The sequence below is a fragment of the Balearica regulorum genome, chromosome 5, assembly GCF_011004875.1.
Source record: "Balearica regulorum gibbericeps isolate bBalReg1 chromosome 5, bBalReg1.pri, whole genome shotgun sequence".
Classification (NCBI taxonomy): Eukaryota; Metazoa; Chordata; class Aves; order Gruiformes; family Gruidae; genus Balearica; species Balearica regulorum.
In genome coordinates, this window is record NC_046188.1 from 55,183,988 (window position 1) to 55,208,650 (window position 24,663).

At 42.1% G+C, this 24,663-nt stretch overlaps 1 protein-coding gene across 4 annotated transcripts in view; it reads left to right on the forward strand.

Moving 5' to 3' along the window:
- TPH1 (tryptophan hydroxylase 1) overlaps nt 1–24,663 on the forward strand; it is a 29,227-nt gene that overhangs the window by 1,403 nt on the left and 3,161 nt on the right. Inside the window, exons 3-11 of one of the 4 annotated variants that reach the window (XM_075755017.1) lie at nt 238–473; nt 16,878–17,015; nt 18,043–18,226; nt 19,642–19,742; nt 20,442–20,509; nt 21,967–22,163; nt 22,415–22,550; nt 23,054–23,180; nt 24,324–24,419. In XM_075755017.1, the coding sequence (XP_075611132.1) occupies nt 16,896–17,015; nt 18,043–18,226; nt 19,642–19,742; nt 20,442–20,509; nt 21,967–22,163; nt 22,415–22,550; nt 23,054–23,180; nt 24,324–24,419 (1,029 nt within the window). In that variant the 5' untranslated portion in view covers nt 238–473; nt 16,878–16,895. Of the gene's footprint in view, nt 1–237; nt 474–9,240; nt 9,633–10,498; nt 11,499–12,807; nt 13,123–16,877; nt 17,016–18,042; nt 18,227–19,641; nt 19,743–20,441; nt 20,510–21,966; nt 22,164–22,414; nt 22,551–23,053; nt 23,181–24,323; nt 24,420–24,663 lie in introns of those variants that run through there. The other 3 variants (XM_075755016.1, XM_075755018.1, XM_075755015.1) reach the window with 3 other exon arrangements.

A 24,663-nucleotide genomic window follows, 5' to 3' on the forward strand; every position in this document is an offset into this window, starting at 1 on the left:
TCCAATAGCTATCAACAGAGGTTTTGCAATGGGGAAATATTGCTCCTATTCCTCCTTTTATTTGCCTCCCTGATTCAATTCACTTCTCCCCCCCCAAAAAAAAAAAAAAAGGTTTTATAATGCAAGGACCTGACATGTAAGATTGGTAAGAGAAGAGACTTGCTTCTGAGTTGTTATTGTGAAGAAAATGAACAAACCCAGGGAAAACGTACTGAGGTTCTTGTTTCTTTCTTCCAGTTTAGGTCTCTAGGAGTTAGCTGCATGTCTTAATGATGCCTCAGAAAAGTCTGAGCTGAATTTTATACAAAGACTAATGCAAACAAGATCGCTTGAAAAGGTAACAGTGGTGGGATGCTCTGAAGAGAAGTAAGGCAGTAATACTAGAGAAAGAAGAGAGATGAAGAAGGGATACTGCAGAAAGAAAGAAAACAGAAAAAAACTGGGACAATTATAGCAAAGGGGATAAATAGCAAGTAAGTGTGATGTTGAAGGAGAAAAGTATTAAATATCAGTAACAATTCTAGATTTGTCTAGGTGGAATAGCTTATGTGTGGTCACTCATCAAAAAGATGTAACATTGATTGTGTTTTCTATTTTCAAAGCTGAATCTTTGTAGCTTTTCCTACTCTTGTGAAAATGAGACAAGTTTAAGGTGAATGTGAGGTTTTAAAAACCACAGCAGGTGGGCAAACTAGTATTGCTGGTAGTTCTTTTTTTTTTTTAATTATTATTCACCTCCCCACCCTACTGCTTTTGCTGGCTGGCTGAGGTGTCAGGGAACCACTTCATGATGGAGGTGAGGCAGTTTCAGGTGTCGCATGCCGTTCTTGCACAGGTCTTGAACCTGCCAGAGGTGAGATGTGAAAGCGCAGTCCTGCAGGGCTGATGCTTGTGTTGCACGCTGGTCTGAGATGAGCACAGCAGAGTGCAGCCTACTCCTGGTTTTGATAACTAGTGAGGTATCGAGGGGAAGGGGCCTGCTTGCTGCCTGCCTGTTTTTACTCAAGGAGAACAAAATCCTGCTCAGTCTATAATAGCAGTCAGTACAAGTACAAAGCTAGAATTTGACTTCAGCATTTTTATACGAAAACATATTTACCCAAAGTGAAAAATTCTGTGTGATTAATATATTCTAATACTACTGGGATTAAAATCCAAGCCTTGACGTAACATGTTGGTACATCCATGGTAGTTTCTTCATACATGTGGAGTAGGCACGGTGACCAACTGCATGTTTGTGCCTATAACTGAAGTCCCATGTTGATGCTTCCCCAATGTCCCTTCATCCAATTTCCAAGGAAGCCTTAGAAAAGCAAATGCACCTTGATATTCTGTGTTGCAGTGGTGGCAGTTATTTATTCTGTGCTTTAGGTTACGCAAACTTCATTTTAATTTTGCAATGAGCTTGTATCAATATTATTTTTGTTGTCATGCACATCATTTTTGGTGACAGGTCTGTTTAAAGAAGTTGTAACTTTAACAGGCCATCTGTTAACCTTATGTAGAAAGGAAACGCTTTTGTCAATTACTCTAATGAAATCACAAAAATCATTTCCTGGTCTCCAGTCGTAGCCCAGTCATCCTATCTTCTGTCAATAGGAGGATATTGAAACACACAGGCAAATACGTGCACACTTTTATCCTGCCCTGCAATATAGCCACAGTGTTGCATTTTAGTGCAGCAAATTGTAATTAGCCAGTGATGTCAGAAGGCTTTATTTTCCATTTAAAAATCCTCTGTAGTGCACAAACTCTTTTATTCAACATCTGAGAGTTTCCTCATTAGTCAGGTAGGAAGGCTGGGCACAGGAACCATGGGAAGACATTTTGAGTTTATGCTAGCCTGATTCATAAAGATTTTGATTTCATAAGAGAGTAGAAAGGAAGGAGAAACACTTCTGATTAGGTGGGAGTAAACCAAACTGCAAAATAACTCCTTTTTGCCATTTGGGATGGGGCTACTAGAACAGCTTAATGGAAGGAGGAGAAATAGTGGATAGAAAAGGCTGGAGTAATGGGAAAGGGGAAAATGAATGGTGAAAACATGGAAGCACAAGGAAGGACTCCAGCTTTGTGAGCTCTTTAGATGGAAATCATTTAGGAAAGGATAAAAATAAACATGGGAGATTGCCTATGAGCTGGTAAATGATGTAGGTCCAAGGCAAGTGTCTGAGGGACATAAATGTATCGGCACCGTGCAATGTGAGCTCTTCACATGGGGAAGTGCCAAGCCAAAATCAAGGGAAGATTCATCCTTTTCCTTTGCCCCCTCTTGGAGGGGATTTGACAACAACTAAAAGGGGTGGGAGATAGATGCAGAAGATACTGGCATGGAGTTGCTCTGGACTGGGGCTGCGGTTCCCCAGGCCAATTCCTGCCCAGTACACATGTTTACGGGCACAAGGGACAAACTCAGCAAGAGCAGCCAGGTGTAGTACCGAGAGGCAAACTTCTTGCAGCCTTCCTGCTTCTCCAGCCTTTCTGGATGCCAGAGCAGGTGGATAAGGACCGCATCCAGTGCTGTGTTGGGGTAGCATCTGTGTGACTGCATCTTGGGGCCCACCCTGCTTGCTTCCCTCTTGACTGGTGCTCTCAGCGACGAATGTAAGGATCAGAATCAGATCTTTGATAGCAATGTTATCATGAACTTTCACCAAGGGACTGGAGCCAACAATCAAGATGGAAGTGTTGAAAATAATCACAGCACTACTCCACAGCTGTCATCTTTTCTGTTAAGACAGCTCTTAATACTGCAGTACCCTCTGTGTGGTAGACTTGTTTTTGGTTCACGGTGTAAAGGTTGAGCATACTTTTTTGGAAGAACCTGCTGCATGCGACATAGCAAGATGTGGTTGCCTTTACAGGGTAAAGGAACTGCTTTCATGATTTAATTAACCAGTCATTCTGCTGATCCCCGAGTTTGCTCAGACTTGAAAGAAGTAAACTTAATTAAATTAAACAAAGCTTTTTCCTTCCCACACATGCTCTGGGCCCTTTTGCTTCTTCTGAGAGATAACAAAAAGCTTATGAATAACAGGCGCAGCCTTTTTGTTGTTGTTGTTATTGTTGACCTGTTTGTTGCAGAAGGCCAGCAGGAGAAAGATTATGCACAGGTGCAGTATGTGCATGGTGTCAGAGGAAGAGGACACATGGGTGATTGAAATGAGGTTTGTTTGTTTGGGTTTGGTTTTTTTAAATTCCTGTGTTAGGTTGGCAAAAGGATAAAACTGTCAAGGTTTCAGTGTTGCTTTTTGAGGGTCAGGATAATTTGACAAGAAGTGATAATGTTCAAGTTGAAACCTTACCAAAACAGAGGAAAGAGATAAAAGTTTGGATTCAGTTCTCAGCTTATCCAAAGGCTTTTTGTATTTAACCACCTTAAGCCGAGTAACCCCTTGGTGCCTTGTAATGTGATTCAGCAGCAAATCTGGATTAAGTGTTTTCCCCCAGCCAGAAGTGGCTGCCTGTTCAGTTGTACTGCTCAACCCTCTGCCTGGGTGTTTTTGAGAGCATAGTCACAAATTTGAAGTGGTTTTCTTGTCTGGCCACAGGTGGAGAGCGTTGTGTAAAAGCACATCCCTGTCTAAGTGTGGAGAAAGACAGTTGCCTTGTATTCTACTACATGTGCTTACATCATGTGTTTGTCATTTACAAATGACATAGCATGTGTCTATGCAGATGTCATTTACGGTGTGCTACACCCAATTTACCAGGAAATCTCTGATAACTACTTTTACCATGTGATTTTTCAGGTGAATTTGCACCTGCCTATCAGGAAATTCATTCTGGACTGTATTTTCTTACTTGTTTGTACTAATAGGGTAAGAGAAAGTGGTTGGGGTGAAAAAGCTCAATACAAGCAAGAAATACCAAATCTATTTAATCCCCTTTCTCCTCTGGAGCAATTTTCCCATCAATCGAAAGTGAAGTTGATTAAACACAATTTGTTCTTGACTAAAAACAGTTTTAAAAACAAGCAATATTTTGTCCAGGTAATTTGCCAGACACTAAGAATTAGTTTGACTCATCTAAAATGAACTTTTTTCTATCTTTTCTTTCTAAAAATTAGTACACTCTTCCCATCCCTAGCTCTTTTCTATTTAATTCCTAAAAGCATTGTCAAAAGATGGGAGACGTAGTGTTAGTTAACTACGTATACTGTTGTGAATTGCACCAAGCTCTACTTGCACAAACACATCTTCATTAAATCTTCATTAACCTGTTCTGGTCTACGCTTGCATCTTCTTGTCAATATTCAGTTATATGTCTGCTCGCAGTTTACCACCCTAATCTTTTATCCATTATCCTGGTTATAGTTTAGCTAATGCTTTTAGCCTTGAATATTCTTACAATGTTATATTTCTCTGAAACAAAATTTTGCACCAAGTGTTACTAAAAGCAAAGCCCTCTAATCAGGCAGATGAAACTCATTAGTGTTACATTTCAAGGAGGGTTTCTTTGATGCAAACTAATTAATTTTGCCCCATTGCAAAATTGTCCTAACTGTAATGGGAGTTAAAATCTAATAAGATAAAAGAAACTCAGAGGGGAAACAAACATCTGTCATGAGAACACAGTGAGATGAACAGCTTTTGCTAATCTTGGAAATGATGATGTGTTTTACAGCTCCGAGGCTGAACAGTTTGCAATTGCTGGTGTGTTTAAAGTCCCTACTGTGAATTGATGGGTTTATGTTGCTGGTTTTCATCCTTAGAGCAGAAAGTAACTGTGATTTAATTTACTTTGTTCATGCTGACCAGTGGTCAGTGTTAGTGCCTAGACCACAGTTTGCCCTCGGTAGTCTGTTTTGCTCTGTGAATACCAGGATTTCGGGGGGTGGGGGTGGTGGTGTCTAAAATCTGCAGACTGAGAATGGTTGTCCAAACTCATTTCACTTTGAAACACGGATGGAACATAACATATTGGCTAGGAACGAAAAATCTGGCCACATCCTCTGTTTCAGAAAGGTGGATCGTTTACAGCAAGGAGGCAAAACGAATACAAAAACCCTGCTTTAACAGGCAGACCCAACTGAGATTGTTTGGACTTCAGAGTCTTCTCTTGATTTCCCTTGGCCTTGCTATTTTTAAGATGTGTGAAATATATTGAATGCAGTCTTTGTGCTTCTTACATTCAACAAATCTAATGTCGGGTAAACTTCCTAGATGAATATGAACATGGTAGAGGCTGGTTACTGGCGTGCACTTGTGGTAAGGCTGTGTTGTCAGAAGTGCCTGAAGAGCTCTTGTTCTCTTTGCTGAGTGGATCAAAGTCTGCTGAATCACTTTCTGAGCTGCGCTTACTCATATCATTAGCAAGTACAAAGCTTTCTCCTTTGTTAGCTTGTTCTACCTCACTTTGAATGCAAAATATGCTGCTGTTGTACTAATTAGGCCAACAGGCTGAGGTTAACAAACACTCAGTCACTTCTCTTATCAGCAGGCTTATTTATGCATTTGACTATTTTGCTTTGTGTTTGCCTATGATGTAAAAGAACTGTATAATTCTTGAGGTTTTTGAATAGAAAAGATAATGCAGTAGAAATAGTGTTAATTGGGTGGTTGCTCAATGAATGGAGCCACTTCTACTACACTTTCAGCTTAAGGGATGGAGAAGTATCTGGACCCAGTCAGAAGTAATCGCTGACTTGGAATCCCACGTTATTCTGAGTGCTAAGAGTGGCTGTTTTCAGTGCTGGTGGCTGAGGTTGCCCATGGCTCTCAGACGCTGCTGTTCTCTGCTCGGACGCTTTGTGTTTCCTGCTCAGGATAAGCATTTTGCACCCTGTACTCTGAGATCTCTGCCAGAGCCCTCAGCACCAAGCAGCTTCTCAGCCTCTCTCGCCCTGCCAGGGCTTTGGGGCTGACGGCCAGCATCGGTGCAGAGCAGCCGCGTAACTTCAGCTCAGAGTGCTGTGAAAACAGCTGTGAGCCTCCTCTTCATTCACCCTTGCCTGAGCTACCCTGCAGGTATGCTGTGCTTGGTCACCTCCCTCGCTGATCCCAGCTTGACCTCAGACCTGCTTTGCCACTGTGGACTTGTCTGGAGATCCTTTAGCTGCACCTGGGTGCCATGCCCAGGCCTGCCCTGCTCCCTTTGCTCGGGCACAGTGGCACTGCCCACCGTCCAGGTGGCTGTCATCTTCGCACCAGCAACTGTGAGCAGGGTTGCGAAATCCTGCAGGAGTGATGTGAATGCATGACCCTTCTGCTTTACCATCTGGGTAGTCATTCAACCATCCTACCAGGAGGGCAGGATTGGGGCACAAGCCCTAGCAGAACAGCATTTGTAAGATTCAGGTTATGCTAATGGAAATGCAGTATTTCCTTGTCATCTGTAAGCTGCACAGTATTTCCAGGCGGTATGTAGATGTCGTGGTTTAACCCTAGCCAGTAACTAAGCACCATGCAGCCCCTCGCTCATTCTCCCTCCTGCACCCCTTACCAGTGGGATGGGGAGGGGGATGGAAAAAACCCTCAAAACCTCATGGGTTGAGATAAAAACCATTTAAAAGGATAAGAAAGGAAGATAATAATGAATAAATAAATGTATATTAAAAAGTGATGCACAAATGCAATTCCTCACCACCTGCAGAGGAAAAAAACCAACCCTGATGCCCAGTCTGTTTCTGAGCAGCGATCCTGCCTCCTGGCTACCTTACCTAGTTATATATGGAGCATGACATCATATGGTATGTAATATCCCTTTGGTCAGCTGTGGTCTGCTCCTTGTGCATCCCCAGCCCACTCGCTGGTGGGGTGGTGTGAGGAGCAGCAAAGGCCTCGGCTCTGTGTCAGCACTGCTCAGCAGTAATGAAAACATCCCTGTGTTATCAACACTGTTTCCAGCCCAAATCCAAAACACAGCCCCATACCAGCTACTATGAAGACAATGAACTCTATCCCAGCCAAAACCAGCACAGCAGATCAGTTTGTCAAGCTTTCCGCTTGGCTTTCCCCACCCCCAGTTGATGGTTGTTGCTGGACTAAATCCTGTTTGCTGTAATAACACGGGGAATTTTTGCTGACTGGTGCAGGACCAGAGCTCTGTTGCTTCCTGCAGATGTAACTTGAGGTGACTTGGGCAACACTGAGCAGATAACAAAAAAAAAAAAAAAAGTAAATTGTAATTGGCACTTCTGTACCCACTAACTCCAGAATAGTTGGAGCAAAGAGCTCTTTCAGGACTTTGGTTCTCAGTCAGACAACATTTTTGTTTGAAATGTAGCTGATATTAAATTTGTGACACCATATCCACTGGTGAAAACAAATCAGAGCATGGTTTCTCCCTTGCCCCAGCAGCATCTTAACTAACCTTTTGTAAAAAGCTTGCAAAGGTGACGTTAGGAAAAACTACACCTTGTTTGCTCAGAGCAGCATGTAACTCATGCCACTCATTATCATTTATTTAGCTTTTATGAAAAGAATAATAATTACCTGCCTCAGATGAAAGGGCTAATATTATTTCTTTAAACAGTCCAAAGCAAATATACAAACAGTGAATGGTCTGTCGGCTAGATGTGCTTCACTAGATTTACACAGCATCTCTGGCTTTTCAAAATAAGCGTGCTTAAAGGCTGTTGATACTACAGCTGGATGAATCACACTGAGTAGGTCATTTGCCTGATTGGTCCTTGCACTTTTCATTGGAAAAAGGTGCTTGTAAATGTTTTCAATAATTGCGTAATTTAAATTCCCCTTTTTGTTGCTTATTATCTGCTTATAAATCAAATGCTTTATTATTTAACAACTAGTCAGTAGCATGGGTTGTTAACTGCTTGCTAAACCCTCGTGGGGATGAGTTATTGCACCAAGACTTCCAGACGTTTCTCGGCGGTTGCTGTGAATACAGTGTATGACACTGTCGTAGCCTCACACTGGTGCAAGTTTGGGTGACTTGCCCTGGCAATTGTTTGTTGGAAGAATGGTGGTTCGCAGAGGAAAGGAGCAAATGGACAAATTCCCTCATTGAAAGCTGGGGATTTCAGATCCATACATTTTTAGAAAATTTGAAAAGCTTTTTGATTTGGAGGTGTTTAACTCCTGGCTTTTAGGTAAATAACCTAAAATGCAGTGATAGTTTATCTCCTTTAAGTGAGAGAAGTCAAAGGTTGGGAGAATGAAGATTAGAAAGTGAATGGAAGTGAGTGCTGCTGCTTAGATGTTGTTATGATCAATGCTTTATAAATATTACAAATCAATAGAAGAAAATGAGTCAGATGTTCAGACCAGCAGTTTTTCAGGCATCAGTATATGAGGGTATCCGTAAAATGCAAGCAGAATATGAGGAAGATCTGTAAAAACTATACTGGAAAACAAACTGTTTCAAAGGGCTACGTGATGTTCATCTTCACTCTTCCCTGGAACTTCCATAGTGCTTGCCTAAGTGCCTTGTGATTCTTAAAGGCATAACTTGTTTGCAGCAGTTAATTAACAGAAAGGCAGAGGGATGTGATTAGAATTTGCATTACTCTATTCTGGAGAAGGTAATTATGATTAGAGCAGGCTTAATACTAAGTCGTATTAAACCTGTTTTGTTCAGGGATTTAGCACTTCATACCTTTTTCTGGAAAAGCTTTAAGTGGCTGCATTGCCTCAGGCAAATGCTCCTGGTTGGAAAGGCAGATGGCTGGGGCAAATGAAGTCCCAGGGTTGTTGGAGGAGGTTTATACCCCAGAAGTGATGTTGTGAAATTACCTCATTGGAGATTAGAGCACTTTCTCCTACCATGTGGGAAGAGGGGTAATTCATACTGATGACCTTGATGGGATTGAGAAGACTTTAGGGCTGACTGATTTTCTCCTTCAGTCTTGCTCTGTTCAGGTAGATAATCTTATCTTCCAGCAGAAGATTAATATCCCTGCAGATCATTCACAACCTGCCTTTCCATGGTTCTTGCTTCATCAGTTGTTGCCAGTTGAACAAAATCACCCTCTGTTTCTCCCCACTTGGGAGCCCCTGTGCTGCATTGATTTTTCTTTTTTTCTGTATTTTTTTATATTTTTTTTCCAGACCAGCTTCTTCAAAGTGTTGCTGAATACAAGACTTGTGCTGTGTCTGGAAAGACATGCTAGATTAGTTCAATCCCTACATATTTTACCTACGGTTCATGGAGAACAGCCTTTCTCGGAGTGGGAAGAAGAGGAGACGTAGAGCAGAAGGTTTAAGTTGTTCTGTTTCACAGACAGTGAAAAGTGAATCCCTTTGCTGTGTGGCCCTCTAGGGAGGAGAAGATCTGGAGGTGTGACAGTCTGGTTTTAATACTTTTCAGCCTAGAAATTTCCAGAGCATTTATTTACAGATGTGTACTCACAAGTGTCAGCATCACTGTTTGGTTGCAAACTCTGCTGTCAAGTTCCTGCTTTGAAGAACAAAACAGAACCCCCCAAAAACTAGGGGAGAAGAGTCACCTCTGAGTTATCAGCTGGGAAGAAGGAATAGAGTTGTGGCCTGTTCTGGAGCCGCTTGACGTTCCTCGAGCTACTCCAGCAAAGGGCCCAGAAAACACGAGACTTCTCAGCCTGACACCACCCTCTCATTTGGATCTGGAGGCTGTTGAGAAGAGGAGGATGCATATAACAAGGAATTATGAGGGAATAATGCAATTGAAAGCCAGCTCTCATAGCCTTCATGGTGAGTGCTATCACAGTTACTCTGTGGCAGTGCAACAGGTTTTGTGGCAGCCGCACGTGGTAAAGCGCTGTCTTGCAAAACGTGTGATCAGCTTGACCCACTTTTGAGCAGGGTCAGACCTGTACTCGATCCTCAGGTGCTGATTATCTGTCTGGAGGGCTTTATCTGTACGGGAGGCTAGATGTGAGAAATCTCCTGTGGGCTTTAAAAAAAAAATAAAAATCACTGTATTGCCTTATCTCTCATCAGATAAGGAGAGGCCTGTTTCCCTATGGTGTTGATGCCCCAGGTTGTCTCTTTGTCCTTCCCAAGTCCTTCCCAGCTCAGGGTCTGCGTAGACATCTGATGTCCCACTGAAAACTTTTGGCTTCTCTCTGTCTCAGTGCTCCTGCAGGGCAACTCTGCAACAATTCACACATTTTCTGGCTCAGTCTCTGCTTGTGCTGCCTCTTCCCAGGATGAGTGGAGTAGCACGTGTGTATGTTGCTGTCCTGCTTGTATTGCACTCCATACCTGACTGCTAGTAGTTTTGCTGTGCCACATTGCTCTTTTCTGTGGTGAGGGGCCCAAACCACCGTTCTTAAATGGTAGGGTATGCTGCCAGCTTTTGGGAGAAGGTGGAAGTGTTCTGCTGTCTGTGGGAACCCAAAGCAGTAGTTGTGCTTGTGACAGAGCAATGGTTTTCTGAAACCCTGCAACCCTAAAACTGTGAAGATTCAGCTTTCGGATGAAACCTTTCAAATAGTTCTCCTATAAAACCATCTGTAGATTCACAGGAGCTGAAAACCCTGTGTGGAGAGGAGCAGAGCAGGCTCCAGCGAGCACACAGTGAAGACAGGCTGTAATTGAGTTGGTTCATGCTTTGTGGTTCTGGTCTTTCAGACTCCAGGGCATTAGCTGTGGCGAACAAGCACTCCTTACTAAACCAGTGAATCAGCTTTAATCAGCTCCCCAAAATTCTGGGCATCCTGATTATCTCTTTATGATTAATTAATTAGTTACATATTAGGTTAAATTTCCTTGGCTGTTACTGTACAGCTCGCATTGTATCAGCAGTTACAGGCCAAGCTGACCACAGGCTCCGCAGTGTTAGGTATGAGGAGAGGGATGACCAGCGTCCCAGAAAGCTACTGCTCAAATTGGAAATGACAGGGCAAGGAGGGGAGGCAGGGACACTCCTGTCTGTTATCGGACCAGGGCCTTGGAGGGAGGAAGTGCCCTTAAATCTGGCATAGCTAGCAGCTCAGTTTATGTCCCCTCCATGGCTCTCATGTGCTGTGAAGCTCATGTGCTCCTGCTGAGCTCAGCTTCACCATCTTGTGTCTCGGTGTGGCCCCGTGGACTGTCCTGTGCCCTCCCCTGTGCTTCATGTCTGCAAGTACATGTAGATACTAACCAAACCACTGCTGCTGTTGACTCCTTGGGAGAGAGGTTCCAAAATGGGCTTTCAGAAGTGCTTGGGTGACTGACTCTTCTTAGAGCATCTTTACAGGTCTGGCTGTAGAGGTCCCTTAGCACTAGAATAATTCATATGTATAGACCAAGAATAAACTGGCTTTCCCAATGTATCTTGTGAAAGCTTATAGCCTTTGAAGGAGAGGGAAGAGCAGAAGAGTAAAAGAAAAGTATCCTTCATTCACAGTTAAAGTGACCTGAACTCGGCTGTCTTCTGATGCTTGAAGAAATGTGAGTGAGGATTGTATCTTGTGTTGTCTTTCAAATTTTATCAAAGATGAGCACTACCTTTTGACAGAAAAGAAACCACAGGAATTTCAACCTGGCTGCTATCAGGAAGTACTGGAAACTCAGCCCAAGCCCCAGATTTCCTGCTTACCTGCAACAGAATAGCTTCTAGAGGGCTACCTAGTGAGTAATTAAAAAAAAAAAAAATATGCAGAATGACATGTTAGTTATTATTGCTGCATTTGAGCTAGGGAAAACTGACAGATTAGTCATATTCTATCATAAATATCTTACTGTACCCATGTTTACAGATTCATTATTAATATCAGGCTCTCATATGCCTAAGATTCTGGGTAAAGATCCTATGAATTGTTTGCTTTTTGAGTCAGCTTGTTTGATGGGGAGATCCATTCTGCAAGAAGGAAGTGAAATGTCTGTTGTAGAGCTAAGACATGGAGTGAATAAATAGTGTTTTCTTTATGAAGGGAAAATTGAAGCATCTGGTCACGAAACATGTCCCATTAGCAAACTGGAACAAACTGGCTTTTCCAGCTATGTCATCACTCACAGCCATGCTCTTTCAATCCTGTGCTGTATCTGAAGCACAGAGCTAGCCACCCTCAGTCCTCTGGGAAACAGATAGTTTGAAGTTCAATGCCTTCTAGGAAGCTGGAAGACACAGACATCATTGGAGATGTCAGTGCAAGTGTGACTGTGTCTGCCTCAGTTAGATGTTAGCCTGTGTATTGGCTTCGTTGGTATGATTTATCATTTGCGTTACACCAGTGTCTAAGGGATCCAGCTGGAATCAAGGTTTCAATATTTTAGGCACTCGAGAAAAATACTGGAGATTTTTCAGACACTTGAAAAATAAAAACTAGTTGTTTCTGATTTTGAGCATTTCTTTCAAAGGTAGGTTTGTAAGGAATGTAACGAAAGACCAGAATCTCTGTTTTTGGACAGCCCCATGCTCAACACACAATAATTGTTCTCTTCTCCCTCAGGCCCCTAAAGCTTCCAAGGGGCTTTGTTCCTGGGGAACGTTTTGGCTTCTCCCCTTATCTTAATGTTGTTGCCAAGTCTGACCTGAGAGGAGACAGTGAGCACTGGGCTTATTGGAGTCTAAAACCCATGACAGTTTCTAAAATATAAACATATGTCTAGCTCTATACAGAAAATAAATGACACTATATGTAAAAATATGAAAATATATAGGTTTCTGCTAATTGATATGTAGTTATTCTTCCTGCATGTGCAGGAGTTTTTTAGAAAAGTAGTAATGTGGTGCAATTTATTTTCACGGCAACAAATGCAGTGTTATTTTTAGTGAAGAACTCGATACATCTACCCGCCATGTTTCTCTTTGAGACTACAAACTGCACTGCACACTTTTGTAGCAGCCTTGCAGAGCATTTTGGGGACGGGCTCTTCTCCTGGGCCCCTGATTCCCTGTAGCTAAGCCATAGCCTTGCAGGCAATTTTGCTTATTTGCAGAGGGGGGCGAGTGGTCGGTGGCTGCATCCGAGCATCCCTACTCCGCAACTAGCCTTTGAATAAACAGCTTTCAGCCGGTGTTATTAAGAGGGTTAACGAACCCCTTCCTCAGCTAGGCCGGGCAGCGCTTTCCCCCGCCCCCCTCCCCCCGCTGCTGAGGGCGATTAGGGGCGGCTCTCGCCCCCTCCATAAAGCGGCCGCCGGTGCTGGGCGCTGCCAGTCCCGGTGCCGTCCCGTCCCGGCCATGCACCCCGCGCCCCGCCGCGGTGGCTCGTTGGAAGCGGCACCCTGCCCGCGGGAGGCCGCCAGCCAGGTGAGGGGGGGCGGGCCGGCTCGGGGCTGACCGGCCCGAGGGACAGCGCTGCAGCGCGGGGAGGAGGGGACCGGTGCTGGCTTGCGGGCAAAATGTTGTTTCTCTGAAGTTACAGCTCTGCGGCCTCGCCGTTGCGGTTCTCGGAGCGGTGGTTTCGGGGGGGGGAAAAAAGGAGCTTTCTGGCCCCGATTACTTGGAGAGCGGGAATTGCCCTGAGATGCTACTCCCGCTCTGGCATCCGAGGGAGCGCTCGGTGCCGCTGGGATCGGGATGGGACTGATTATGCTGTTGTTTCTGGTCAGAACGAGGAAAAAAAAAAAGTGGTAAAATTGAAATGCGAGATGGAATTAAGGTAGACCGAAAGTAACTTCTGGTGCGTCGTTGCTTAGGAGACAGAGGATGTGATATAGCGCACAAAAATCCACTCCTGGGTTATTTCATGTTGCAGTGGGAATGTGCTCAGTACATCAGAGAAGATCTGATAAAATCAGTGCTTATGTGTTGGCTGCAGTTATGGATACTGTGCAGTTTATGAAGTCAGTAAAATTCCTCGTGAAAACAAGAACGCTGACTGCAACGGAGTAAAGTTTCACAAAAGGTTGTTTTGCTGTATCCTTCAGATCTTTGAAAGGCAAATAAACTGTTCAGCACAGCTTTTGGTTTGGTGTCTAGAACTAAATCTAAGGAAGGACCTTTGGTGTGGCTGAAAAATTTCCCTGTAATGTGACATCTAGTCGTGGTCACTCATAGATCAGGTCTTCACCCTTCCCTACTAAGAAGTGTGTCAAAAGGACGGTGAGAAAGCAGCTACCTAAAGAGGGAGGAGGATATAAAATGCCTGTTGAGACTTTTTAGCAAGTACAATTAATAGCAATCTGTATCAAATACATTTAAAAAAAATTTTTTTTTTTTTTTTGGTCTTCAACTTAAGGCTTTAAAATATAACTTCTGTTAGACAAGTATGTTCGGATAACTTTAAATCTTGGCTATCCATTAATATAAAGAATTAAAGCACAAAATATGCAGCCTCAAATATCTGTCTCACAGAGGATATTCTTTTGGGAGGGGGAGAAAGGGAAGGTAATTGCTATGGGCTCCAAAAGGAGTGAACTTTAACCAGAAGACACCTAGATATCTATCTAAATGAGGGTTTTAGAGTATCTCTGTGTTTGTGTATTTTCATTAAGACTTGAGTCAGGTTGATGGCAAATCAGTTAATGATTTGCATCATTAATAACAAGCATCAATGCAATATTCCCCCCCCTCACCCTCCAAAAAGCTCAAATGTGTTATCATGCAAAGGAAAAGTATCAGATTTGATTAGAGCTGAGTTATTGATACAGAATAAAGTGAAAGTGAAGGTGCAGCTGCATTGCCATTTTGTCTTGTGTCTCAGACCAAAATGGTTGCTGCATTAATGCAGACCTATTTTCAATCCGTTTTTTTAATTGAAAGCAAAAGATTAATGTTGGTTTAGGGTTAAAGATGTAAGTGGTATGCATTTGGCATTGCAGACATTTGAATTTCTCTTCTGCAACTTTTTCAAATTCTGAAGTTAGAGGTCTTTTTTAGAACTTAATGTGAGAACAAACTGCACTTTGTTGTATTTTCTTCATTGGTCTCTTAAACATATTACTTTATAAATGTTGTCACCTGATCCTAAACACAATGTTAGTTGAACTAGCAAAATACAAAATAAGAACATTAGCCTTCAATGCAGTTAGTTTGTCCTAGCTGTGTACCTTATAATATTCCATGCAACTATGCCAACTCTCATAAGCTGGTCTTGTCTTAAGTCAATGATCCTGAATGTGGAATCAGGCCAACATACTGCATATAAGCTGTATATATTAAACAGCCCAACAGTTTTTGCCTTTGGAGACCACCATGTAACTCTATTTGTAATGGAGACTTCTTTGCATCCAGCTTTTTCTACAGCAGTACCATCTGAGTAGGATTTGGCTCACACAAATAGTCATCTCTGCACTTGAGAAAACAACCAATAAACTATACGTAAGCTATATGTAATTGTGGAGTTACTAGCTTTTTTTTTTCTGCTTGGTGTACTCTTGCTCAGTGCCTGTTCCTGGCTCTTGTGATCCTGATCTGACACTTGCTGGTGTGAGCTGTGAAACCTGCAAGCTGCTCAGCAGAACCTGGATTGGGCCCTAGCACTCACTTTCAGCAAAGAATTTGATGTCCGGACTCAAGTTGGTGGAGATCAGTGGCTTGCTGGATCAGAAACAGTCTGATGGGCTGATACTGTTGTTCAGGCTCATTATACAGTGACAACTCATTAGAGGTGGGGACCCAGTCAGAAATCCAGGTATTGCCATTAGCATCAGTGGGCTGGGAGCAAGACCTCTTCCATGGGATACCCCATGCTATCCATGGTATCTGTACCCCAGAGAGTTTTCACAGCTAGTAACCTGCTTGAAACCTTTCTCAGAGCAACATCAAATATCTGCCTTGTTGTAAACCACTCAATTTAAAATGAATTATTTTGTTAGGCAGATTACCTTCTCAATTTAAAAGGTAAATGGGAATGTTTTGATAAAAGATAGGTAAAATCTGGTTTTTATTTTTAAACTGAGCTATTAAAGATAGAAATACTTAGCCGTTCAGCATTATCCATTTTAAAGAAGTTAAAGCTGGAGAGACTACAGAAGGGAATCAATGGAACTGCTGCATTTTGGTTGCATTTTTATTTTTGCTCTTTCCATTCCTGAAAATGTTAACAGATATTCATATCTTTAAAAACTGTGTCAAATCAAAAAATAATTCCAAATAGCAATAATTTGCCTTCATCGTTCTTCTCCTCTTTTTCACTGGTTCCTTCAGAAACGTCACCTTTTTTGTTTCTTTTTGCAAGGTTTGAAGACATATGAGACACAGCTTCTGCTTCTAAGCCTTGTATCTTTTTCTTTACTTTGCATTTTCCACATTCTTAATTGTTTTGATATCATCTCTATTTATGGCCTGGCTACATGTAGCTAAGAATATGGTCTGTGATATCCACTGATTTCAACGCAGTCAGGAGTCTGATCACTACTAATGTACAAAGCCACGTGGTCCTACAGTGTTGGATGTCTGAAAATTTTTAGGGTGTGATTTGAGTGATTATGATAAGGGTTTGGCATGGGAATTAACGGACCTGACAGATGGAATAGCTTGTTTGTGGTTAATCAGAGTAGGACTGTCTCTGTAGTCCACAGATTCGGGTCAGCATGTTTTAACTCCTTTGGTTTTGTCTCCTTTCTCTGTAAAGGCAGTGCTTTACAGCTATGTAGCAAGAGAAAGGCAAAGATTTTTCAGTTCTGATCTACTAAATCCTGATCCATCTTTTCCTACCTTTGTCCCGTGGGTTTTGGATTATTAGTTGCTAACAAGTATTTTGTTCAACTTATTAATTCTGCGGACATCTTACTGTCCCACCCCCTCCCTAAGACACCAGTGCTAATTATAAACTATACTTTGAAAATATTTTCTGCATCCTAGAGAATGGCTAAAGATGTTTATAAAATCATACAGCTGATAAAAAGAAATCTCAGTATTTCATCCTCAGCTCTCATATTCTATGTGTGCCCAACTTTTTGCCTGTTATTGTGTAATGATTTAATTGGCACCTTTCCTTTTGTCGTTGATCAGTCAAAGCACTATAGTACCCCAAGACAAACTGAAATGTAAAACTTCATTCTTTTTGCACTACTAGCCATTAAAAAAAATTTTTTTTCTGTGTTTTCTAACTTATTTAGTTAAATAAGTCAAATTACATGATGATTGAAGATAATAAAGAGAATGAAGACCATGCATCTGAAAGAGGAAGAACAGCCATAATTTTTTCCTTGAACAATGAAGTCGGAGGACTTGTAAAAGCATTAAAACTCTTTCAGGTATTTAATAATCACATTGCTACAGCAGCTCTGTATTTTTAAATTGTAAGGATAGTTTTGGATCACATTACAATTAATTACATCCATTGATTAAGGATTTGATTCCTAACCTGACTCCCACTTTGTACCAAAAAATACCCACAAAAGCAAATTTATGCCTCAGAAATTAGATGCTGACTGGCTAAAAATCTTCAGAAAACGTGTCATCTGCACCTACTAAAGACTGAGAAAGTTTTGTCTTTTCCCCTCATGACAAGAGGAACGGCACTCATTATTTCTGATGCATATGAGAGGTTGGTCTGAAGCTCCTGCCGATGGCAGGTAGACACTTGGGGTGCCAACCCACGCTGGGTTGAGTCCGGTGCCCTTGTCACCCTGCCTAGCTGGACTGAGGGTGACAGAGGAACTGCGATTGCACAACTGCACTCATGGAATGAACTCCTTCGATTGCTGGGCAGATCTTGTGCAAGGAATATGCGTAGTGCACTCTGTCTTCCGGCCCTGCATGCCTTTGCCTGGGGTTTTCTCTATGTTGCTGATATAAGACATATGATTAAATGATTTTTCAAACGAAAGAAAAGTGACATTTATGCCCTGAAAACTACTGCTTTTAAATCCCTTGCTTGCTTGTGAGATAATGATATGGTGACTTGATTGGCATTTTGGTGAATTTCCCCAGACTCAGTTGCTAATCGGTTTCCTATGGGAGGGATGAAAGAAAAAGGTCTATGAATTTAAACCTCCTGACTGTATCTTTCTGTGCTTCCTGAATGTAAATGAAATTGTAAGAACAGAGGTTCTCTTTCATTTTCTCCTGAATAGGAGGCTTTTAAAAACCAAATCATTCCCCCCCGCCCCACCCCTTCCAATAAGCAAACTGCTATCAAGAGATCCAATTAAATAAAATAGCTTCACAAAGGTGGTGAATATTCCATGGCAATAAAATATTCATTTGAAAACCAAATTTTAGGTTTTAGTCAATTGTTTTTAGTTAATCTGTTTGAAAACAGTACTTCTTACAAAACAGGAGAAGCATGTAAACCTGGTACACATTGAGTCACGGAAATCCAAGAGACGCAATTCTGAGTTTGAGATCTTTGTGGACTGTGACAGTAACAGGGAACAACTGAATGAGATCTTCCAGCTCCTGAAATCCCATGTCAACTCTGTCTCTATGAACCCAACAGAGCATTTCAATGTCCAGGAAGATGGTAAGTATGAAAGGCAGTTCTGATGAAAATGCACTTCTTAATGTGTTGGTTTGAAATCTTTTTATGGTGTCCACATCTGCATTTGTGTAGTGTTTTCAATCAGTAGCTACCAGGTTTATGCTTCTGAGTTGTGAATGAGTGTCGTTTGGGTGACGTGAGCAGGGCTGCATTGGCCGGTGTCACCTGGGAATACAGGCTGTGTCAGGATGGTGCAAATTGCATGTCTGATATCTGTGCTCCCGTCCCTTCTCGGCACAGCACAACTGCCATCAATGGGAGTCCCCGCACCCACGCCGGCCAGTGCAGGCCGGCGCATAGGCAAAGTCTGAATGCAGGGCTTGGCTAGGGCCCGTACACCGTTCTGACAGAGGTATAATACTGACATATACCAGTTCACTTTGGACACTGGTGAGAGTGGGAGATGGATTTTGTAATTTCCTCGTGTAGCTCTTCATTTAAATTTTTCTTTGCTGCTTTTCATCAAAACCGGTTACTTATATTAGTGTGAAAGAGGTCCTTCTAACTTTAGGATACTTCACATCCCGTTTACCTTTGCTTCTAGTTAAAGAGATGCCTAAAGTTCAGGGCAGCAGGATTTCCCATGTATTTCTCAGCCACTGTGCTTGGTACAGGCTGGTATGTAGGGGAAGGTGAGATCTGGTGTCTCTTGGATAAAACCAGCTGACTTTAGCCCTAAGTAAGGGGACTTTCAATCTAAACACTCCCCCTGCCCTTTTTAAGAAAACCAAAGAACATCTGGGCAGAAAAACAGTGTATTAATTGCTCTGCCAAGAGCTTGGGTGTTAAATCTCTTGGGCAAAAAAAAAAAAAAAAAAAGAAAGAAAGAAAACAGTTAGTAGTAAAGCTATAATGATGCATCTCTCTAAGACTGCAGGGGCCTCCTTATTGTCCTCTTCCCCCACAAACCCCTCAGCAAAGCTGGATGCTTCTGCGGTATGTAACCACAGAGCAACGTTTATTTCCCATGGTCAGTAAAGCAGGATAGGAGGACTCGAACCTGCTCCTGCTCAGGGACCATGGGCAAATCACTCCTCTGCTCCTTTGCACGCTTTGTACCCTAGAAGCTTCACACAGCAGCATGGACAGGGAAGCTTTGCCTCGGTGGGAGCCTCTAGATGCTACTCTAACAGTTACAGTTAACCGATATTAACTGTTTCCTCCCCTGGATGCTTCGGAGCTGGCTGTGCTCTGTAGGCAGACTGTGGCAGTGACAGAGGAGGAAGTGTGAGCTGTAGGCTGGTGCCAGATAGGCAGTGGACTCCCTTGTCTTATTCATGACCCTTTTAATTTATAGATTTCACTTGTAACCACCATAGCCATACTTGAAAGTAGCGTTTCCTCCCTCAGCATGCTTGGCGTTATTAATAACTTTGTGGATTCCATGCGTTCCCTAGACATGGAGAATGTTCCCTGGTTTCCGAAGAAGATCTCAGATTTGGATAAGTGTGCAAACCGAGTGCTGATGTACGGGTCTGATTTGGATGCTGACCATCCAGTAAGTATTTTTCCCCCCATGCCCAATCCTTAGTGAAAATGTACTTTGTGGAGCTTACTTTAAAAAAAATTGCAGCTTTTCCTCCTCCCTCTTCTTGCCCTCAATGGCGCCTCTGTGGGTCTGAGAACCTTCTCTTGGAGGTTTCATGTCTTTTTTCTAGTTCAGGCAAGGACGTCACTGAATTTGGCTCCTGTGCCTTTCTGTAAGGCTTACTCCTGCAAGGGCTCCGGGTCTGGGCCCTGAGTGGTCGCATACAAATTAAAAAAAAAAAAGCTCCTGTGAGGCAGGCTTGGTTCTTGGTTCCTCCTCTTTCTTTCTTTCTTCCTTACTATAATTGCAGCAAACAAATTGATACTTGGGCAGTGCAAATGGGCAATTTGTTCTGTAATTTAGAATAATCAAGCAAGTAACAAAGTTTGTATAAATACTGATGTGACTAAAATGAATCCTTGTCAGCTAAATATGTATTTGCATACATAAAACCTCTGATCCTTACTTTGACTTGGAGTATTTGCTTAGTTCATAGTTATTAAACATTTCAGACTACAGCTATGAGGTTCCTGCCCTGTCCTCTCATTCTTACACAGCATACTCTTATATTTTCCAACCAAAGAAATTTCAAGTGTCTTGTTTTAAATTAATTTATTTACTACAGCTTGGAAACTCATTTAACTTTGTTTTTTTCCTTCTCCCTGCCAGGGTTTCAAAGACAATGTCTATCGCAAGAGGCGAAAGTATTTTGCAGACCTGGCTATGAACTACAAACAGTAAGCTCGACTGCTTCCAGGAAAACCCTTCTGCGTGCCTAGAAATAACAGCAGAGTGGACTGGCAGGAGCTCAGCTTCCCTGGGCTCAGATCTTGCTGAGATATGCTTGGCTCAGGAATCGGAGCTGGAGGGGTAAAATGGAGGGAGATGTAAGACAAGCTTAAAAGGTAGATCTAGGTCATCTTCCAGCCCCATGGGCCTCTGATCAGTCTGAGGATCAGCTCATGGTTGCTCGGCCATTAATGGCACCCGCTGATCTTCAGATGGGCAGTGATTCCAGCGTGGGCTTCCTGCAGCGTGGTGCATTTGGACTTGGTGGTCCCTCCCTGCTTTTCTGGATATGGGTGCAACAAAGGAAGAGGGTGAACAATGCATGTTGCACAGCTGCCTGTGCATACTGACTTGGCTAGGGCAGAACGGTCTCCTTTGCAAAGGACAGAGAGGGGAGGCGCAACCCAGCATATAGCCCATTGACCACTGAGTGTAAACTCTCTGGGCAAATGTTTATGCTTGAGTTTCCTTTTCTGGTTCAAACGAGTGCATGTGATGTGTAGATAAGAAGTTTTCTGTGAAAAGAAACTTTAAGAGTTTCTGTCTTTAGAGATGCTGCTTCGTGGGCGGGAGCTCTTAAGGCAGTAAGAGTTTCATAGCCCACTGCTGTAAATTCTTGCTAAACATGATTTTTCATGTTGCTGTTGCCTGCTTGAATTTAGATGCCAAGTTCCTCAATTGGAAATGACCCAGAAATGGTGGGTATCTACAGCTCTATTGCACTGTGTATTAATGCAACTGGTTACCACAGCACAGAGCTGGTTACTGTTAATGTATTGTTAACAGAGATTCCCTTAGGAAAGCATCTGCCATGCTGGTTCCCTGACTGGTAGTGGAAGCTCAGTGTAACGCTCCCACTGCTCTCAATGGGCTTAAGGTCCCACCCTAGCTATAATCCACTTTAATTAAGATCCTAAGGGCTAAATACAATCAATAGGTTCAGGCGCTTGTCTCCTCTGCGTAGAAGTATGATTTTTACCTAATGTGTATATTTAGCTGCTTCCATGCAATGTGGTGTTAATTTAGGGAATTCTCTTTTTCTAAAACAAATCAAAAAGGTAATGGAAAATAATTGCAGACAGTGAAGCCCAGCAGGGAAAAGAATGTTTCTCAGCTTCTGAAGCAGTAAAGATGATGCGGGTATTTTAAGTGTTACTCTTGGCATTAAACACTTAAGAAACTGTTTACAGAACCAAAGCTTTCAGGCTTCAGTGAGGTCAATGCGAAGATTCCTGTGAGTTGATTTAGGTTGAAAAGAGAGCAAGCCCTTTGACTATAAGCTCTCCTGGGCATAGACCCTGACCAGGTGTCACATCCATACAGATGTTAAATAATAATAGTAGGTAAATGAGTCACCTGTTATTAGTCATTTAGCAAGGAATGTCCTTTTTTCCTCTTCCTGTAGCGGTGACCCAGTTCCCAAGATTGAATTCACTGAGGAGGAGATCAAGACTTGGGGGACTGTTTACCGAGAGCTTAACAAGCTTTACCCAACTCATGCCTGTAGAGAGTACCTTAAAAACTTACCCTTGCTCACCAAATACTGTGGGTACAGAGAAGACAATATCCCCCAGCTGGAAGATGTGTCCCGCTTCCTGAAAGGTAACGTGGTAATTTTCTTACATAAAAAGGCATGAAATCATAGGAAATCCACCTATACAGAGGTAGGGACATTTTTATTAAATGTTGGTCATTCTCAAGCTTAGGCCTAATTTTTCTAATCATGCCGAGTTTTCCGACAGGCTCTTGAGCCAAGATGGTGCTGTGGCTTTTACCCGAGTTGTAGCAGGAAAGGTGAGAACACTGTGCAATTCTACATTAAACTAATGTACGATTTCTCTATTCCTTTTCAGAGCGCACAGGTTTCACCATTCGCCCCGTTGCTGGATATCTATCGCCCAGAGACTTCTTGGCAGGATTAGCATTCAGAGTTTTTCACTGCACTCAGTATGTTAGACACAGCTCGGACCCTCTCTATACACCAGAGCCGTGAGTCATTTAATCTTGGGGTAGAATTTGAGAGTGAGTTTTGAATCTCGCTGTCCAGAGCCAAACTACTTAAAAGCTGTTTGAGAACATCAGCAAGAAAACTTATTTTTTAAGGCGCTGAAGACTCAGCCTTCATGCTGAATGTAATGAAGTTTTAGCATGCTCAAGTGCCACCTTCATAAGTATGGGATTTTCAAAAGTACTGCATGTTATTGGAGAGCTCTTACTGATGTCATTGTGTGCAGTGTTAATTTAATATTCAATTGCCTCATAAATGTGGAGCTCAGATCTTAATTTTAGACATTTGAAAATCTGAGTTTATGTACTTATGTAGAGCTGGTATGACCTGCTCAATTGCTTTCAGCGAAATATGATTGACACTTTTCTGTCTTTTGGATATTAAATAGCATAACGCAAGACATTGTATCTGTTCAGTGGTGCTGCTTTTTTCACTCTACCAAAAAGACAGATAATGAGATTTCTTGTTTTGTTTCTTTTTCCAGTGATACCTGCCATGAGCTCCTAGGCCATGTCCCTCTTTTGGCTGAACCCAGTTTTGCTCAGTTCTCCCAGGAAATTGGCCTTGCGTCACTTGGGGCATCAGATGAGGCTGTCCAAAAACTGGCAACAGTGAGTGTTTCAATGTCTGGTGATCCCATAAAGAGCTTCGTGCTTTACTAGGCTGATCCCACTCCATCGAGTAAATTTGGAGGTTCATATCAGCATTAGCCACACCAGCTGCTAAACCTATGTGTATCACTGGTTCTTGGCTTTTAGAGCATGTAACAATTTTCTATGACAGGAAAAAATACATTTGAAGGTTGACATGATTGGTGTTTTTCTTCACTTGGCTGCCAAGTAAGGATGCAACTTCTGGTGGTAGATAATTTCTTCCAGATTGAAATTCTATGGTCTGTTCTTCCAAACAAAATCTTTTTACTTCTGGGAACATGATTCAATGATTTTAAAAGTAATCTATTTATTTAATGTGTAGAATGAATTGAAATGATACGGTGTTTTCATCGAATGTGGTGAGCACTAGCATTAGATACTTTTCAGCCAAGAAATTAAAATAATATAAATTAATCTTATTTCCTGGACATCAGTTTCTGGATGCTTTGGCAAAAATATTTTAAGATGAAAATTAAAGTTAGACAAAAAATAATTGATGCCAGTTATGAAAGAACTGGTTTGCTGATTTTATTTTATTTTATTTTTTAATTTTGTTTCCCCACCTAGTGTACCTAGTGGTAAAATTTCTACTACCTTCAGTGGGAGCAGAATTAAGCCACCTATGAAAATAGCGTTCCTCCCCATATACCTGCAGAAATCCTGAAATCCAGCAAACTAAACATCTTTAATGTTACAAGCCACTGAGCAAATGAGAAAGAAACTATAGTGGGCTGATGTTTTCACCCGCTTACAGAGATCTTCTCCATCCAGTGTTTCTTATAAGCTGAAGCTGTCAAGTCATGACAGTATGTCTTAAAACAGATTTACATCTCAATGGTTCTTCTAATACAAACAGCTTCTAGCCTAGCTGGGTAATCTATAATGTCAATCTTTCGTATGAGAAACATGCAGTCCTGTGTTTCTTCACTGTTCTATTCTTCTGGCTTCCCTCCTCTTTAAATACCTGAGAAGGATAACCAAGTGATGACTGTCTGCAATTTGCAACTGTTTCATGCTACCTACAAATAGAAATTCCCTCATCTAGTTCACCACAGCATCTTTGCTGAAGGTTGAATTATTTTACTCCCTTCTTTGTTTCAGTGCTACTTCTTCACTGTAGAGTTTGGCTTGTGCAAGCAAGAGGGACAGCTACGAGTTTATGGGGCTGGCTTGCTTTCCTCGATTAGTGAGCTCAAGGTAAGAATACCTACTGCTTATTTGCCTCTTTTCTTTGTTTGTACCTGATTATTATTGTCCCTGATTTGCCTTGGTTTTTTAATGAATTCTAAAAATATTTCTTTTGAAAACTCTTAGATACCTACTAGACTTTAAGCAAATTCACTGTGGCAATAATTACTGGATGGTCAGCTTTTGGATATATGCTGAGCATGTCTTTTGCAGGAAGCATTAGATGACTGGTATTTCTTAACATTAGATTCCA